At 35.4% G+C, this 18,694-nt stretch overlaps 2 protein-coding genes across 7 annotated transcripts; both read left to right on the top strand.

Moving 5' to 3' along the window:
* The first annotated feature begins 2,337 nt into the window (after window positions 1–2,337).
* LOC117633702 (topless-related protein 4-like) lies at window positions 2,338–12,860 on the top strand. 6 transcript variants are annotated; one of them, XM_034367418.1, is made up of 26 exons: window positions 2,338–2,506; window positions 2,712–2,806; window positions 2,902–3,081; window positions 3,206–3,319; window positions 3,423–3,581; window positions 3,685–3,862; window positions 3,949–4,072; window positions 4,519–4,631; window positions 5,231–5,399; window positions 5,548–5,657; window positions 5,772–5,841; window positions 5,993–6,066; window positions 6,240–6,335; window positions 6,419–6,514; window positions 7,563–7,690; window positions 7,810–8,044; window positions 8,123–8,287; window positions 8,358–8,447; window positions 8,628–8,774; window positions 9,580–9,687; window positions 9,779–9,958; window positions 10,682–10,810; window positions 10,897–10,992; window positions 11,442–11,630; window positions 11,916–12,082; window positions 12,190–12,860. In XM_034367418.1, the coding sequence occupies exons 2-26, from the start codon at window positions 2,727–2,729 to the stop codon at window positions 12,383–12,385; spliced, it is 3,393 nt and encodes a 1,130-aa protein (XP_034223309.1). In that variant the 5' UTR covers window positions 2,338–2,506; window positions 2,712–2,726; the 3' UTR covers window positions 12,386–12,860. The 6 variants fall into 6 exon arrangements, with proteins under 6 accessions (XP_034223309.1, XP_034223305.1, XP_034223306.1 ...); XM_034367414.1 differs by having other exon boundaries at window positions 2,374–2,506; window positions 4,516–4,631; XM_034367415.1 differs by having other exon boundaries at window positions 2,388–2,506; window positions 2,639–2,806; window positions 4,516–4,631.
* Window positions 12,861–14,680: 1,820 nt separating this feature from the next.
* On the top strand, window positions 14,681–16,658 carry LOC117635540 (F-box/FBD/LRR-repeat protein At5g22700-like). The gene is made up of 4 exons (XM_034369844.1): window positions 14,681–14,713; window positions 14,914–15,882; window positions 15,993–16,136; window positions 16,347–16,658. The coding sequence occupies exons 1-4, from the start codon at window positions 14,681–14,683 to the stop codon at window positions 16,656–16,658; spliced, it is 1,458 nt and encodes a 485-aa protein (XP_034225735.1).
* Window positions 16,659–18,694: the final 2,036 nt, after the last annotated feature.

Raw genomic sequence — 18,694 nt, 5'->3', positions numbered from 1 at the left:
TTTAACTCACCAAAATTATTTTATCCCTTAAAATATTATTATTAGTTTCTTAACATTTTGGCAAGACTTTACTACGGTTTCCCCATATATATATATACAGTCTTGATCTCTTGGACCCCTGTAGTCCAAGAGATTTATGGTCACTCACCGTTGGATGTAAATTCAACGGTAATAATCATTTATGTCATATTGCATTTATATAGATCATTTTGAACTATTGGATTAATATCCAACGGTGGGTGACCATAAATCTCTTAGACTACAGGGGTCCAAGAGATCAAGACTGTATATATATATATATATATATATATCATTCTATAATTTCTCGCTCGTATGTATCTTTTAACTCACCAAAATTATTTTATCCCTTAAAATATTATTATTAGTTTCTTAACATTTTGGCAAGACTTTACTACGGTTTCCATATATATATATATATAAAATTCATTATTATTATTATTATTTTATTCCATAATTCGATGCATGTCCACACATGCATGCACCTGCGTTCCCCCGAAAAACAAAAGACATATAACATATGTGTTTTTTTAATCTAAAGAAATATTGCACGCTACACATAATTGTCTTGCACCGGCTATTTAAAGCAGTACGAGTCCTCATGCAACTTTGACGAGCTTGACTAAAGGGTTTTTGAAACAAACGGTGTAATATTTTAATTTAATTAATCTAAATTATAAAGAGGAGATTCGAATTCATGTGCAAATCTGCTATAGCTAACTTAACTAAGTCAATGTTCGCGACTAAAATGTTTTTTGGTATATAAAAAAAAAAAAATCATGATTTAGTGGTTTGGTTGGACATGTTAATTAACTTGATAACGTAATGTTTGTTTAGCACTTTGATTTCTTATTATTTTTATTTTGCCATGAAATTAGTAATACGGATTTAAGATATGTAATAATTGACACGGATTTAAGAAATGTAACAATTTACCCGTCTTAAATCAACAAAAGGTCTGAATATAACTCTTAAATTAATGACAATTTATCATCTTCCAAAATACGTAACTCATAACACATTTATATTCTTTCTTATTCTCGTAAGTAAAGCGTAAACTATTTCTTACCAAACTTTCAAAAAGTAAAAGTATATTGAATTATATTTGTACGTTCTTTCTAATAGGCACACCTGTATTTTTACGTCCCTCCTCATTCTTTCTATTTCTTTTTCAATTAATCTGGTGAAAATTGAGTTGGGGGACATATTTGGTGGGGAATTGGTCTAGGGGAAATATCTTGTGGGGCTCGGTAGGGAAGATCTCGTGGTGTAATTTGGATGAATTTGGATGTTTGACATATGTAAATAAAAAAACTCAAAAGAAGGCAACTGACTTTTGTTATGTTTTTATGGTGGTGGAAATGATGGATATGGGTATAAAGTGGTGGTGGGAGTGGTGTCTGGTGTGAGTGATGGGGACTGAATTTTAAGTGATAATTTTACTCCTAAATTTATAGAAAATTTAACGAATCTGACGGAAGGCCAACATTGCTAATGAAAGTTGAGTTTGGGAACTACACCAGTTATTTTGCAAATTCAGAAACCAAAATGCAAATTGAGTCTAAATTCAAAGACTATGACAACTAAAAAAACCTATATATTTATATAACTTTTATGAGCAGACATATATAATTTTTTTTAAAGCTATATGCTCACTACATGGGAAGCATAAAGCAAGTATACTTTCGAAAAGTAAAAGTTTATTAATGGGAGCTGATTTTATCATTTTTTTTTTTGGGTCTACTTACACTCCCTTTATTGTTATAATAAAAAATATTAAAAAATAAAAGGGAGTGTAAATAGATAAAATGAAAGTAAAAAAATTAGCACCAAAATTATATATTATATAATTTTTATGAGCAAATAAATATGAGCCACTTTTTTAATCAATTGATTTCGAATCGATACTAAAATTTGAGAAACATCATAATATAGTAGGAGAAGTTATGAATATGTGTATATATTTTCCTGTTATATGCTAACTACATGAGAAGCATCAAGAAAGTATATTATCAAGGGATGGGCATTACAACTGTAACAATATTTTGCGGTATACGAATACCAACTTACAGATTAGCGAAGCCATTTTAACGTTAGTATTAATAAAATTGTGATTTCATAATAATTTAGAAATTTACAACAACTAAAGGCCGCGCAAATCCAGCCGAAAATAACTCCAAATCTAGCGATACACGTACCCTATAAGCACAGGTACTTATCACCCATATAAGGATGATATTGGCTGATTTATAAGCACGCGTGCTTATCATACCGCTTATCATTGTAATACATCTCATATCGTTCTCGCCCACGCTATTTAATTTGTCTGCTACCATCTACCTCTCTCTCTCCTCTAAATCCCTAATCCTCTTCTTCTTCTCCGTATAAATACTTGAGCTCCACAACTCCAAAATAAAGAAAGCTAGAGAGAGAAACTAGAGCGAGAAAGCTTTCAAACCTTCCGATCTGAGCCATCGATATCATTAAGGTACCTGCTTTTCCTTCTCATTTTTCTATCTGATTTTGTTCCGTCTTGATTTTTTTTAATAAATATTTTTTGTTATTTAATTTTTCAAACTGAAACTATATATATATTGTTTAATTTTTGCACGCAATATAGGAATTTTTGTGTCGCAGTATTGTCGAAATTGAGGCAAGAGGGTTTAGATCTTTGACTTAATTAGGCTTGGCAGGGAGTCAGGGCGGAGATGTCCTCGCTTAGCAGAGAGCTCGTGTTTCTCATACTTCAGTTTCTGGATGAAGAAAAATTTAAAGACAGTGTTCACAAGTATGCTCAATTATGTTTTAATTTTGCAGGTTGTTGTAATTCAGTTTAATTTGTTTCAATTTTTATTTAATTATGCTGTGATTGTGGATGTGGAGGTTGGAGCAAGAGTCGGGGTTTTTCTTTAACATGAGGTATTTCGACGACATGGTGACAAATGGGGAGTGGGAGGAGGTGGAGAAGTATTTGTCCGGTTTCACAAAGGTTGATGATAATAGATACTCTATGAAGATCTTCTTTGAAATTCGAAAGCAGAAGTACCTTGAAGCTTTAGACAAGTAGGTTTTCTTAACTTTTTTTAAATTTAATATATGGTATTATGTTTAATCGTTGTTGATGAGCTTACTCCGTTGAAATTTATTTGCCCCGTTTGTTTAACAAGTAAATAAATGATTATTGTAGGCGGGATCGAGCAAAAGCTGTGGACATTTTAGTTAAGGACTTGAAAGTGTTTGCAGCATTTAATGAGGAACTTTTTAAGGAAATTACACAGCTGTTGACTTTGGATAACTTCAGGTGAGGACAAATTGTCTTGTACTATTGTTGTTATAAATGGCTGGCTCGCATTTCTGTAATATTTATGACGTTACTTGTTTTTTTGGTATGCATTACTTTTCAGGGATAATGAACAGTTATCTAAATATGGTGATACAAAGTCTGCAAGGAGCATAATGCTTGCTGAACTGAAAAAGTTAATAGAGGCGAACCCGTTGTTTCGTGATAAACTTCAATTTCCTACCCTGAAGAACTCAAGATTGCGGACTCTTATTAATCAGAGGTCCTTGAGAAGCTCCTGCCTCGTGTGTCTGAAACTCTATATTTTTCCTTACTTTAATTGTAAGATATATAGTTTCCTAACTTTTGTGTCATTACAACTGCAGTTTAAACTGGCAGCATCAGCTTTGTAAGAATCCGAGGCCTAACCCTGACATAAAGACCCTATTCGTAGACCACAGTTGCGGACAACCAAATGGTGCCAGGGCTCCATCCCCTGTCACTAATCACTTAATGGGGGCGGTCCCTAAGACAGGGGGTTTCCCACCATTGGGTGCTCACGGGGTAAGTAGAGCAGAAAAAAATATAGTTTTGTTGGAAGTCAAACTGTCTATAAGTTGAAGTTTGACTGTGGGTGTGTATGTATGTAGCCCTTTCAGCCCGCACCAGCTGCTCTTCCAACATCCCTTGCGGGATGGATGGCAAATCCATCACCTGTGCCTCATCCCTCGGCTTCTGCTGGGCCTATTGGTTTGGCCGCAGCTAACAATGCAGGTATTGTGGTGTTACCTTTTAATGGGTTTCAAATTTTCAAAATGCATTATGTGAAAACTTTGATGAGAAGCCTTGTCCATTATTGTGGTTGTCCTAAATTGTACAAGATACACCGTATATGTCAAGAAAATGCATTACACATTTAACTTGCACGTTCCTTTTTCATCTTTTGTCCATAGTTTATTTTGTCCTTTTCATCCTTAGATTGTGTGTGATGTTCCCTTTGTACCTCCTATGAAAATATTTATGACGAAAAGGTGACGCACTATGGTCAACAAATTGTGAGAGCATGGAAGTTTATGGACAATTTATTAGGTTTAGCTTGTATTGTTATTTTTTCTGAAATGCTTTATGACATGCTCGCTTTATTCTATTTCCATTTAACACATGCTTTCTGCTTGTTATTTTCTTATTACTCTTTATGTATTTACTTGTCTTGATAGCAGCCATGCTAAAGCGGCCTAGAACTCCTCCTACCAATAACCCAACTATGGACTATCAAACAGCAGATTCTGAACATGTGCTGAAGAGATCAAGACCTTTCGGAATAACTGATGAAGTATAAATCTATTTGTTAATTTTCGCATATTCTGATTTACCTGCTGGAAGTATGAGTTTATTACTAAATTATAAGTTTTCCGCTCTTTTGATGTACATTCATTTGACCATGTGATATTAAAATTGTTTCAGTTGGACCCAACCAAAAAAAAAAAAAAACCAGTTATTGCAAAATAGTTTTTTTTTCTTTAACAAATTGTTTCTTAAAAGGTAGGTAACAAAAAGGGTGCTTCGTATTTTTGGTGAGGCATTGATTAAGCAATTGTGTCTTATCAGTTCCTTTTTTAACAGGGAACATTCTGTTTTTGTTGGAATTTAGAAATTTTGGTTAGCTGGACGAATTTTTGGATTTAAATAGAATGCAATTTAAGCATTAATAACATCTCGAGTCAGTACTGCTCTGTTTTATAGCCTATCATAATTAATAGTAAAGTATATGGTTGTTAATCTGATGGAATTGGTCCTGCATTACATGACTTGTGACGTGAATTGTTTGACTTGTTGCCAAAAATCCGTATCCTGGCTTTATTTTAAAGAAAGATTTCAAGTTTCAACTTCTTAGTTTATGTAATTGTTCTCTATTAACTTAATTTCTAACAGGCCAATAATCTGCCAGTAAATATGCTGCCTGTTGCGTTTCCTAACCAGAGCCATGGTCAGAGTTCCTACTCTTCTGATGACTTGCCCAGGTCTGTTGTTATGACTTTAAGTCCAGGTTCAGCTGTCAAGAGTATGGATTTCCACCCAGTGCAACAAATTATACTTCTTGGTAAGCTCCTACTTGTGGAGAGAGCTGTTCTCCAATTCAACACAATTTAAATTATTGTTTTTTTATCTCACTTTTTATTTCATTTTTTAACTGTTGGATTATAGCTGTTATGTTCCCCTGCAAGTAATAAGCTATATTATCATTTCAGTCGGAACAAACATGGGTGATGTCATGATATATGAGCTACCAAGCCATGAAAAGATTGCTATTAAGAACTTCAAAGTCTGGGATCTTGGAGCATGTTCAGTGCCTCTGAAGGTTTGGCTTTTGATTCTCTAATAATTGGAAATGGAGTATAATATGGATGCATTTCAGAAGAGTCATTATTTGTCATTATTATGAAAGAACATTCCCCTTTTCATTGTCCAATAGGCATCTTTGGCCAGTGACTATACAGCAACAATCAACCGCGTGATGTGGAGCCCTGATGGGACACTTTTTGGTAAGCATAGGTGTCCTTGTTTGTTTAGTGTCTATTTAATTTTATTCTCATATTGTGAATTAGACACCTGCTAGTTCATCACAAGAAAGTATTATCAAGAAATAGGAAATGAATCTTAAGCTGGTTATGATCAATCAGGTTTCTACTGCAGGTGTTGCATACTCTAAGCACATCGTGCACATATACTCCTATCAGGGTGGTGATGATATACGAAATCACCTAGAGGTTTGTTCCATTAACCCATCCCTTCGAAGATAGTTATCTTGTTATTTTATTTTGCTTTTTTTTTTTAATAAAAAAAATCTCCTACATATGTTCCTATTCTCGCTAGATGTCTCATGTTTCTGTATGGGGGTAAATTGACTTAAGTATTGCTGTGGTTGTCCTCTTGTTTTCAGATCGAGGCTCATGTTGGAAGTGTAAATGATCTTGCTTTCTCATATCCCAACAAACAGCTGTGTGTTGTCACGTGTGGGGAGGATAGGGTCATTAAGGTTTGATCTATGACTTAACTAATTCTAAAGTAATTGTGCAGGTTCAAGTTCAATGTCAGTTATGATTTTTCAATATTCTGCAGGTGTGGGATGCAGTCACTGGGACTAAGCACTATACTTTTGAGGGCCATGAAGCACCTGTATATTCGGTGTGTCCACATCACAAGGAGAATATCCAGGTAATATCTGTTTCATTTTATCATGTTGATAACCTGGAATGCAAAATGAAGCTTTTTGGTTATTTTGTCCCTACCCCCTCCCCTTTCTAGAAGAGGTATTGTTTCGAGCATCCACAATGGACTTCCTGAACCACCTCCTTAGACAAATTTTAGGGAGGAATTGTAAGGAATTGGAAAAATACAACTCCAACCATGCTCCCTATCCACCTCCTAAAATAGGGAGACCTCTAGGAGCTCCTAAATCTGAGGAGAGAGAAAGGGCTCCTAGTGGCTCCCTGTAATTTAATGCCGCTTTGTTTTACGCATATTTTAAACTTTTAATTAATACTAACTATTTTTTTAATATTATTTTTTTATAGAGATTGACCAATTATATTAAATCAAAAAATAATTATAGTATTTATGACTCCCTAAACTAGGGAGTATGATTGGAGTTCACGATTGTAGGGAGTATAGCTATATTTAACTAGATTGGAGTTCACGATTGTAGGGAGTATAGCTATATTTAACTAAAAAAGAGGGAGTATAGCTATATCTAACTAAAAAATAGAGAGCACGATTGTAGATGCTTTTATAAAAATAAAATGACAAGTAACAAGTTTCTATTCTTTTTTCTGTGCATAAATTAAATGGAGAATGTGGAACAGTTATTACATAAGAGCTGGTTATTTCATTCAAAGATTTGAAAATGAATGGAACTCAACTCTGCTATATTTTTGGACACCACTTTCCCATATTTATTCTTTGGGATGTCCACAACATGGTAAAAGCTACTCAAGACGTTTAGAAGTATGGATTGTTAAGTTCGAATTAAAATTTTTTCTACAGATTGGTGAATTGCTCCATATTACTCTTACTTTCACCAGATGGGGGAATAAGAAACTAATTCATAAAGTACATAGAAAAAAACAAATATTTGGGGGGCTCTCAACATAAAAAAAAAAAATCCTATGCAGTTTTAGGTATTAGTAACTTTAATTTGATGTTTAATAGATTATACAATTATATAGTACTAACAATTTCTGATTTACTACTATTTCCTTTTCAGTTTATTTTCTCAACAGCTACTGATGGAAAAATAAAGGCATGGTTGTATGATACTGTGGGCTCAAGAGTTGACTATGATGCACCAGGCCATTCTTCTACCACCATGGCATACAGTGCTGATGGAACAAGGTTGGCATATTTTCTGCACCCTTTACAAAGTCATTCTTCTTTTAGTGATGTGATATTTTTTATTTCTTTTATGTGTGATATTATCATGGACATCTTTGTATCATCTCTGAACAACATAGGTTGTTCTCATGTGGGACAAATAAAGAAGGTGATTCATACTTGGTGGAGTGGAATGAAAGTGAAGGAGCTGTAAAGCGTACCTATCATGGTCTTGCAAAGCGAACTGTTGGGGTTGTGCAGTTTGATACTACTAAGAATCGGTTCTTGGCGGCTGGTGATGAGTTCACGGTCAAATTTTGGGACATGGACAACGTCAACCTTTTGATAAGTACTGATGCAGATGGTGGATTGCCGGTAGGCACTACAACTTGTTTATTTTTCTCAATATAACTGTTCCTCCCATATAATCATCACGATCTTATAAACCCGCAGGCTTCTCCAACTATTAGATTTAACAAGGAAGGAATACTGTTAGCCGCATCAACGAATGACAATGGTATTAAAATTCTGGCAAATTCTGATGGAATTAGGTTGCTAAGAACTGTGGAAAGTCGTACATTTGATGCTTCAAGAGCTGCTTCTGCAGCTGCTGTGAAGGTAAAGTTTCAACTTTTCCATATCTTGTTAAACTTAAAACTCATTAGCTAAATGCAGCATTAATATGCAGCCCCCGCCACTAGGAACATTTGGGTCTTCCAGCATAGTTGGAACAAGCATTGGAGAGCGAGCTGCTCCAGTGGTAGCCATGGTTGGACTGGTGAGTTTCATGATCTCTCTCATATTACCATCATCAACATAACTTATGTGTTAATGATCCGATCAAAATGTATGTGATTATGCATATGAGATGTGTTTGAATCCATTATTTTTTTCCACTAGTAAAAAAGGGTGTTGTGATATTCAATGGTTTAACCTTTTCTTTTTGGAGTTTTTGTAGAACAGTGATAGTCGAAGTTTGGTTGACGTGAAACCTAGAATTGCCGATGAGTCGGGAGAAAAATCCAGGATCTGGAAACTGACTGAAATCAATGAACCATCACAATGCCGGTCACTGAGGCTCCCTGATAGTTTAACAGCAACGAGGGTATTGATTCTCTTTTGTCCTAAATTGTTAAAACTTATAATTTTTAAATACTTTTTCCCATACCTTAGCTCTTTATGAACTGTGCGAATTTCCTGCAATATTTCATGTGTGCGTAATTACCCCTTATTTTACTTTCTTGAAGCACATTCTTATCTCTATTCTTGTTGCATGATTAGCCAGTGATTGTTCATCTGAGATAAACCTGTTTGTTAGCATAGTTTTTACAACTTTGTTTGACCTTGCAAAGAAAATAAATACTTTTTCAAAAGATGGGCCATGCAAACCCTATATGGTCTTATACTTTATATGCATACTTATATAACGTGCTTGAGCATTCTAACACTGTGAGACATCCTGTAGAACTTTTTTTCTGCTTGTGGAAATGGATGTTTGACCCACTTGTGCCAGTGTTAAATTGTGATACAGGAGTCCGGATTATTTATCTGTAAATTTTTAGGTTTATATTTTATGCTTTGTTCTGTTTTCTTTTCTTTGTGCATGATGCATGCTACACCTTGTAGATAAAGAGCAATGTTGTGGAAAAACCTCATCCTATTTATTTAGAGTACATTGATTATGTTGTGCTGTAATTTTCAGTGAGTTACTTTTTTAAGCATATGACTTGTACTCAAATCAAAATTAATTTTGCGGAAAGATTTGTGATTTCCTTTAAAGACATTTCAGTACAAACACAACATGGTGAACCTATGTAATATATGCATTTGATGTTTGTTCCTTTTAAAACATTTTCATGAGAACCATGCATGTTTTAATGTCAAGCTCTGAGTATTGATAATTATTTCAGGTTTCTAGATTAATTTATACAAATTCAGGACTTGCCGTATTGGCATTATCATCTAATGCTGTACACAAGCTCTGGAAATGGCAAAGAAACGAACGAAACACGACTAAGGTATTAGAATTCCTAACAGAGATGGTTGCATTTTTGTAACTTTTTATGTATCCTTAAGCTTGCCATTTACTAAAATGTTTATTTCTTGTAGGCCACAGCTAGTACTGTACCCCAATTGTGGCAACCTGCAAGTGGAATATTGATGACCAATGATATAAGCGATACAAACCCTGAAGATGCTGTTCCATGCTTTGCACTTTCAAAGAATGACTCATATGTTATGTCAGCTTCAGGGGGGAAAATATCCCTTTTCAATATGATGACATTTAAGGTAGGTTGTTTCCTCTGAAAATTTCTCTCATTCGATACATCTAGTGTACTGGTTGATTAATTTAAGATAAGATACTGAATATGCATCGTCTATGAAACTTTTGAAGTGCCATGCATAAGACAAACATAAAAAGACAGTGGTGCTTCTGTACCGTCCTTCAAAATGCTTACTCCACCATCTACTTTGCATACACCTATCGAAAATCAGGGAAAAAAAAAAAAAAAATCATATTTTTCAATCTACCCACCAATATTTTCTAAAATACCCTTAAAACCTAATTATATTCATTTTTGCTCAGTTTGTTTCTGTTTTGTGTTATTTGTTTAAAACTATGTCATTTTAGGTAAATCTATGGAAGGTAATTATACAGAAGGATAAATGGTAATTAACAATATTTTTTAGAAAGGGGTTGGGATGAGCATATTTTGGTTTGGTAATAGAAGCACTCACGATGAAACTGTCAGTGTTCTATTTGCTTTCAATCGGATGTAGTTAACTTTCTTTGGGTGGCATGAAAATTGAAGTTATTTCTACGTTGTTATAATCATTCTTATGCTTCCTTTATTGTAAAAAATGAAAACCCCCCCAAAAAGGGCCAAAAATTTAAAAAAAAAAAAAAAGAAAAAAAAAAAAGAAAAGAAGAAGAAGAAAAGAAAAGACAAGACAATGAAAACACTCATTGTTTTATATTGTTGTGATATTGTTATGCCTTTTGAATTGCAGACAATGACAACATTCATGCCCCCACCACCAGCTGCAACATATCTGGCGTTTCATCCTCAAGACAATAATATCATTGCCATAGGAATGGAAGATTCTTCCATCCAAATTTACAATGTTCGGGTTGATGAGGTCTCTGTTCACTGAACTTAAATTTGTCAGTTTGTGATGATATCTGGAATATGGGATTGCTTACAATCTGGATGCTCCTCTCACAGGTTAAAACCAAGCTAAAGGGACATCAAAAAAGAATAACAGGCCTTGCCTTTTCTCATGTTCTTAATGTGCTCGTGTCATCGGGCGCTGATTCCCAGGTATGAATGTGCGAATCTATATCTGTGCATGTCGCTGTGCCTTTTAAGGCTTTAAGCAATGAACTCGTGACTAACAGAAGTAACTTATCACAAGTAGCCAAGCCAAAACGGATCAATGTAGTATCCAGATAGTTTATAGTTCAACTTCATAGCAAACTGATTCCCTGGTTGCATTTGATGATTTACGTTGAAATCATTTCATTTAACCGTAAGTGGAGAATGCTTTTCTGAAATGCATTTCTCTAGAATTGTGGTTTACTTATTCACTTAGGTGTTGATTCCCTCAGGCCTCTACAAAAAGCTGTTGGTTTTAGACTCTCTTGCTTGTAACCAATATAGTCTTTCTGTTTCTGTCCTTGAACTTCATGCAAGAGACGCTTCAATAGTTTGACTAGGTGTTGGTGCTGGAGTTGTTAAGTCATCAATGCTTTTATTTTTCTTCGCTGCAGTTGTGTGTTTGGAACACAGATGGATGGGAGAAGCAGGCCAGTAAATTTCTTCAGATTCCAAGTGGGCGAGCTGCTGCTCCTCTTGCAGATACCCGAGTTCAGTTTCACTTAGATCAGACACTTTTGCTGGCAGTTCATGAAACACAGATAGCCATATACGAAGCACCAAAATTAGAATGCCTCAAGCAGGTGCAATGGTTTATTTTTTGCTCAAATTTATTTTTTAAATTAAAAAAAAATCCTGTCAGTTCAGATTAACACAGCCAGCATTAAAATAGATATTATTGCATGGGCCTTGATCATTTCATGCATACAACACTGGCATAAGCTTGTATCTAGTAAGAGCGCAAGCAAGCATTAAGATAAATGTTTCGGTGATTGTAACGTTCTAATGTGTTTAATTGTTTGCTTTTACTTTGTTGTTTGGGTTTACATAGTGCTACTTACATCTGTGGAACTATGTTTCTCATGTAGTGGGTTCCTCGAGAAGCTAGTGGTCCAATCACACATGCTACGTATTCCTGTGATAGCCAGTCAATTTATGTTAGCTTTGAAGATGGAAGTGTGGGGGTTCTGACTGCTTCTACACTTAGATTGAGATGCCGAATACTACCTACTGCTTATTTACCTCCAAATCCAAGGTATGTTTTTTTGTAAGCAAAGTGAAGATAATAAATTTTTTTTCCTAGGATATTTGCGGTCTTTCTGTGTTTGTAAATAACATATCTAACAATAAACGTTTTAGCAGCTTTGTGCATCCTCTCGTTGTTGCAGCACATCCATCTGAACCCAATCAGTTTGCATTAGGACTTACAGATGGTGGAGTGCATGTACTTGAGCCTTTAGAATCAGAAGGAAGATGGGGCACTTCCCCTCCGATTGAGAATGGTGCTGGGCCGAGCACCACTTCTGGAGCAGCTGGTTCAGATCAACCCCAAAGGTGACAATTCCATGTGCACGGCTCCCAATGGGGATCTTGAGTGTATCTCTTCTGTGTGATCCCTTTTCCTGGTCTCACCATATTTTATTTATTTGTTGAGGGGGAAGTTGCAGATTTAGGTATTTATAGTTTTAGGATACTCAGTAGAATTCGATAACCCAGTAGAATTCGTTATAGTGGCATTTTAAGGTGAGGCAATTTCCCCTCATTTAGGATAATTGGAGAAGTGATGGAACTATAGTGTAAGTTTTGAAGACGACGCAGCACTACCGGGCAAAAGGTCGAGATCAGACAATGAGCGAATTCAGCAAAATATTTTAGTTGCTTTGGTTGGTTCGTGTCTAGACCATTTTATCCCTTTTTTCTTCTAAAGTTATTATCTTAGAAATTAATTTAATTGTGAATCAGACATGATTACTCATTTGTTTTCTCTACTCGAGTTAATTTTCAGGTGTTAATAAGAAATCAGCTTTTTGCTCTGTGCTTTTGTCCTTTCGTTAATGTTGTGTCTTGCCACGCAACTCAAAGAGTTAAGAAAAAAGAAAACAAGTATAAGTTTAAATGACCCAAATGATGGGCATAACCACTGGTAGATTATTCTAAAGTGGAAAAAGAAAAGAAAAACTGGGTTGATCATTTATTGGTGCATCATATGAATAAATGGATCTCTTGCATTCTCTTCCTCTTCGCACACCATTCTTTTTAGATGGAGAATCACTCATAACGAGCCACCAAAGATTATAGAAATAATGGATAACTGAATCACCAAAGATTATCAAATGAGCAAGATGTTGAAAGAATTTGAATCCTTAGTATGGGTTTTTGTCCTAGCACCTAATTTTGAAAACCTAGAGTTGTTGTTCCTTGTTGATTAGCTTCAGTAGATTCTCGACCGAGTGGGTTGACAAAAAATTAGACTCATACATACCCGTCATAATGAAAAATAATAAGAAGATATGAACAAGTTGATTTGAAAACTTCAAAGAATGACTAGTTTTCAAAATCTTAGAGTGCTGCTAAACGAATCCTAAAATTAACTGAGTACACCCTATGATCTAATTACATCCTAATATTTTAATTAAAATATAAAATTAATTAAGTACACATTATTTAATTACCAAAAATACCCTTGGTACACCTTAATACACTCAATCACACAATACCCTAATACCAATCATAAACCAAATATCTCTTTTTACATGAATTTGTACCCTATGTTTAGATTTATAAATATGTTGAATTTACATACACAAACATTGAACTTATTATTTGATTTCACAAGTTATATGAAAGAAATTTCAGGGGTCCTCAACATATTATTTGGATCTAAACCAGAAAAGCTATAAAGGCATTTCCGATGTTTGTAGCAAGTCTGCAGCATATCCACATGGTCATGGATATCTTCAAATCATCAATATTAAACAACCCCAAAACTGCTCCCTTTGAAGAACAAATTAAAACCAATTTCCAGTGGAATGTTACAAAACATTATGGCCGGTGAAGAACAAATCAAGACAGTATAACCCATTTGATAATAAAATCAAAATGAGATGTATCAATATCTAACGACCACCGCGCCAGTATAATGGTACGATGACGGCGTTGCTGTAATGGTAGAGAAGTGTATGCGACGACAGTGTTAGTGAGATGGTGGGGGAGATGATGTTATGAAGGAGGTGTTGCTATGTCCAGTGGAGGAGATGACGACGGTGTTTCATAATTCAATATATTCTTTTTCGTCATTTTATATTAGGGTAAATTAGTAATTCAATAAATAGTTTGGTAGTATGGTGTACTTAGTTAATTTTAGGGTTCGTTTAGCAGCACTCAAATCTTAAGATGGAGAAGACTAGACAGCGTATTCAACTCCTATCTTTAATGTGACTTTTTATTATTTAAAATATATGAGATGTTAGTTTTTTGTCCTATTTGTTTTTAATTAGATGGCGAAAAAAATAAACTACCCATTTTCTCTTTCTTATTATCCAATGACGTGTGTGGGAAGGGTAGGGTTCCCTAAACCCTAAACCCTAACCCTTTTGTATGGTTTAAAACTATGCTCTCTCTCTCTCTCTCTCTCTCTCTCTCTCTCTCTCTCTCTCTCTCTCTCTATATACAAAACGCTCTCCCTCTCTCTCTACAGAACGCACAATGTAATTATAAATTAAATTTGCAGCACGGCATATCTGCAATTACGTTTCTCTCTCCCTCTTTCATTTGACCAAATCCCTAAAACTAACTCTTCACGCCAAGCGCTGCTGCGACTCGTCGCAAACTCCCAGTTTTAGTGGACAAAAGAATGAGCACAACCTTTCAATCTGTCCAACTCAAGGTAAAAACCACAAACTATTTTCTACACTAACACTAGCATGCATCAAAATTGCACCCTTCTAAACTTTTTTTTTGTTTTCCATCCATATAACCTGTTCAAAAATTTTGCATATTTTTTTGGTGCGTTTTCTTAATGTTGTTATCGGTCGCTATTATTTGATTTTTAAAAAATAAATTTTCTGATATCTCTATAATTCTAAGGATGATGAGTCGGGAAAGAGAAGGAAAATAATCAAGGATGATGATCACAAGGTGGTGGAGGACCGAATCAGTGAGTTGCCATATGAGGTTATTGTTAGCATAGTGTCACTCTTGCCGCTAAAGGAAGCAGTAGCTACAAGTATCCTTTCTAGGAGATGGCGGTCTGTCTGGTCATCTACTACGACTCTCAATTTAGAGACTGTTAATTTTGAAGACCTTGAAACCGTAAACTATTTCTGTCAACTTGACTATGATAAACGAGACCAAGAAGAAGGCCAGAAATACGTCAATTGGGTGAATCACGTGCTGGAGCAGCATAGCGGCCAAAGCATTGAACGATTCAGGGTTATCTTTTTCCTAGATAACGAATTTTCAAGTTCCATTGATAAATGGGTTCAATTTGCAATGGAAAAGAGAGTTCAAACACTTGAGTTGGACTTATTGACAACTGGGGGCGGTTGGCACGACGATGACTATACATTTCCCTACAAACTGTTGGGTATGGAAAAGGAAGAATTTGCTTCCAATGGCATTCCAAGTCTAGGTTCTGGTGGATATTACAATAATATTGGTTTCAAGTCCCTCAAAGTTATTCATTTTCGACATGTTGGCGTGACCGGGGAAGTTGTTGAGTTCTTCTTGTCCAATTGTCCACTTCTTGAGCGGTTGTCTCTAGATGTTGCCAAAAATTTAGTTAATTTAAGAGTTGTCGGTCCCTCGATCGCATTGAAATATTTGGAGATAAAATATTGTCAACGACTTAGAAACATTGAGATTTGTGACTCAAACATTGTTTCATTTATTTATTGTGGATCATTGATACCTTTGCATCTCAAGAATGTACCGCTGCTTGTTGATGTAACCTATTACAAGTGGAAGGCTTATGCTGAATTCACAAGGATTGTGTTCAGCCAATTTTCGCCTTGTCTTTCTCATATAGAGATTCTGAAGCTAGATATCAGAGAAGCGGTTAGTATATATATATATGTAGTATTATATGTGATGACTCGGTTTTCTTTTCTTCCTTTTTTTGTAATTTATTCTTTTCCTTACTTGTGATTTGGTTTGGTGGATTTCAGGTCTACAATCAAAATCATGTACTTCCCATACTAGCAAATCTAAGGCATTTGCAATTATTAGTTGATGCAGACTACCATTGGTCCCTTGGTCGCTTAGCTTCTTTCATGAAGGCATCTCCTTACATGCAGAGACTTGTTTTGGGGGTATGCATACATAATTATTCATAGATAGATTGACTGATTACAAATACAACTTGATAGACAATTGTATATTGTGCATTCATATCTTGAGTGTTTTCGTTCATTATTTCTCTTCATTTTATTACCAATTGCCAATATTTCTGAAGAAAGAAAAGCATAAAACGGAGATGGATTTGAAGTAAACTAAAGTGTTGTTTCTTTGGTGCGGTGCAGTTGAATATGAAAACATCCAATAAGAAGATAGCAAAAATAGAGAAAGCTGCCGAATGCCCCCATTACTACCTCAAGGAAGTAGAAATATCAGGGTATCGTGGTTACAAATGTTGTGTTAAACATGTCATGTACTTGAAAAAGAATGTTGTTGCATTGGAGAAGATTGTTATAAATCCTGTCCGGTTTTGGTGTGCACCTTCTGGATACGAGATCAATGTCCTAAAAGTCGATGAGGAACAGAATGCAAGAGATCATGCTATCCAATACCTTAAACAAAAAATGCCTTCTACCATAGAATATGTATGCCTCTAGCTAGTATTAAGCGCAAGTGCAAGTGCTTAATAATATATCTAGGGTTTTTATTTATATCAACAATTACACTTTGATTGATCTATGTTTACTGATTGCTTGTGCAAACAAGCTCAAATTGAGTACGCATATTTTATGTTCTTTCCTTTGGATTAATTGATTATGGTTTTGTGTTTTGATTAGTTAATTTAGTAATGAAAGTTCCATCATTTAATTTTTTTCAAAGTTATGTCAAACTTTTACACAATAACCTCATGATCTAAGGATCTAAGGATCTCGGATCGGCCACTGCCAACTCAGGACTGCCTCTGACCAAAACTGATTTGGGAGTTGCATTCCTTTCATCATGCTTCATGTCATTTCAGCGATTGTGCGGTTTTTCCGCTCTGCGACTCCCTTTTGATGTGGGGAATGCCTAACCGTAAGCCGTCTTTTTATGCCTTCTTTGCTGCAGTAATTCATGTAGTGATTGCTAATAAATTGAACTCCACGATCCGTTCTTAAAGTCTTCAATTTCCTGCCACTTTCTCTTTCAACATGTGATAAGAATCTTAAGAAAACAAAACAAAAAAGCTTATGATTTGTGATCAAGGAAATACAGCCACATCATTCGAGTATAATCATGAACAAATAATAGAAAATATCTCCCGTTATTGAGTGAAGGGGTCCTTGTAGGCCCCAACGAGTGTTTCTCTTCCATGTTCCTGGTCGAAGCTGCAGATTTAGGATACTTGAATAATTAACCCGTTATAGTGGCATTTGAAGGTGATTTAGGATAATTGGACAAGTGATGGAACTATAATGTCAGTTTCGAAGGTAACGTAAGCAGCAGCACTGGCCAAAAGGTCGAGATCAGACAATGATGGAATTCAGCAATAGATTTTAGTTGCTTTGGTTGGTTTCGTTTCTGGACTGTTTTATTTTATCTTAGAAATTAATTTAACTATTGTGACTCTTTGGTTAATTTTAATGTGTTAATAAGAAATCAGCTTTTTGCATCAATGCATATGCTTTCTCCTTTCGTTCGTTAATGTAGTGTCAATGTGTCATGCCAAGCAGCTCAGAGAATTTCATTCGGAACGAAAGTGGGTTATTTCCCAATAGTGACTCTTGCAATTCAAATTATCTACAATATAATGAACGAAAAGAAAATAAGTGTTTAGTTTAATGATCCAAAACATGGTTGCAAACAATTGGTACATAATCCTCCAGCAAAAAATAATAATTTGAAATTACTCGTCGTTGCTTATGAGGTTAATGACCCTGTTGTTCTCTAGGCCGACTTCATCAATCGTCAACTCTTCATTATCGACTTTATTCAAGCCAATGACGAAGTCATATGATTCTGGCGTAGCGATTTTCAATTCAGCCAATCGTTGAGCCAACCGTTGTCTCAAAATGGAGAATTTGTCGCTAGGATAAACATTAATGATGTATTGATTTTTCCTTCCTATTGCGACCTTCACCGCTATCTTATGTTCTTCCTTTACATTGCCCACTACTTTTTCTGATGCATCATCTGTATGGTTGGCTGCTAAAGCTGATACATTCGTCTGATTGACTGCTGCTGATGATGATGCAACATTTGATTCTTGGGCTGGAACCATTTGATTTGCCGCTGAGCATTCGCCGACTATGACATTTTGGTTGATGTCCTCTGCGCCAACAATGGTTCCTTGCTGGATAATAATATCCACCCAATTTTCGCTTGTGCGAAAATCCAGGAATGGGCAACAGTTCTGCTCCAATTCCCTTCCGTTAAAAAGTACTGTTACACGGTGTGAATTTTGTACTTGCAACACTTTTCTCAACTGTTGTGTAAGTGTGAACACGTTGTCCAAAACGCCAACCACTTCAGTAAAATGAGTAGACTGACGATCCATTAACGAACAAGCCATAACTTTCACTTCAACAGTTTGAGTTTGAGAACCATCGCTGATCAAGAAAGCAATAATCAAGAACAGTAGTCAATTTCATGTCAACGATGATCAATAAAGCACATAGGTATTAAAAGAGAGGATCAACTGAATATAAATTCA

Source organism: Prunus dulcis, chromosome 7 (genome assembly GCF_902201215.1).
Source record: "Prunus dulcis chromosome 7, ALMONDv2, whole genome shotgun sequence".
NCBI classification, from domain to species: Eukaryota; Viridiplantae; Streptophyta; class Magnoliopsida; order Rosales; family Rosaceae; genus Prunus; species Prunus dulcis.
This window is presented reverse-complemented; position numbering and strand designations above follow the sequence as displayed.

Excerpts from the sequence above, each read along its gene's own strand:
- LOC117635540 (XM_034369844.1), top strand. The coding sequence starts at position 14,681 with ATGAGCACAACCTTTCAATCTGTCCAACTCAAG. Across the intron at positions 15,883-15,992 it reads AGCTAGATATCAGAGAAGCG|GTCTACAATCAAAATCATGT; the intron begins GTTAGTATATAT and ends GGTGGATTTCAG. Across the intron at positions 16,137-16,346 it reads TGCAGAGACTTGTTTTGGGG|TTGAATATGAAAACATCCAA; the intron begins GTATGCATACAT and ends GGTGCGGTGCAG.
- LOC117633702 (XM_034367414.1), top strand. The coding sequence starts at position 2,727 with ATGTCCTCGCTTAGCAGAGAGCTCGTGTTTCTCATACTTCAGTTTCTG. Across the intron at positions 6,336-6,418 it reads GGGAGGATAGGGTCATTAAG|GTGTGGGATGCAGTCACTGG; the intron begins GTTTGATCTATG and ends AATATTCTGCAG. Across the intron at positions 10,811-10,896 it reads ACAATGTTCGGGTTGATGAG|GTTAAAACCAAGCTAAAGGG; the intron begins GTCTCTGTTCAC and ends CTCCTCTCACAG.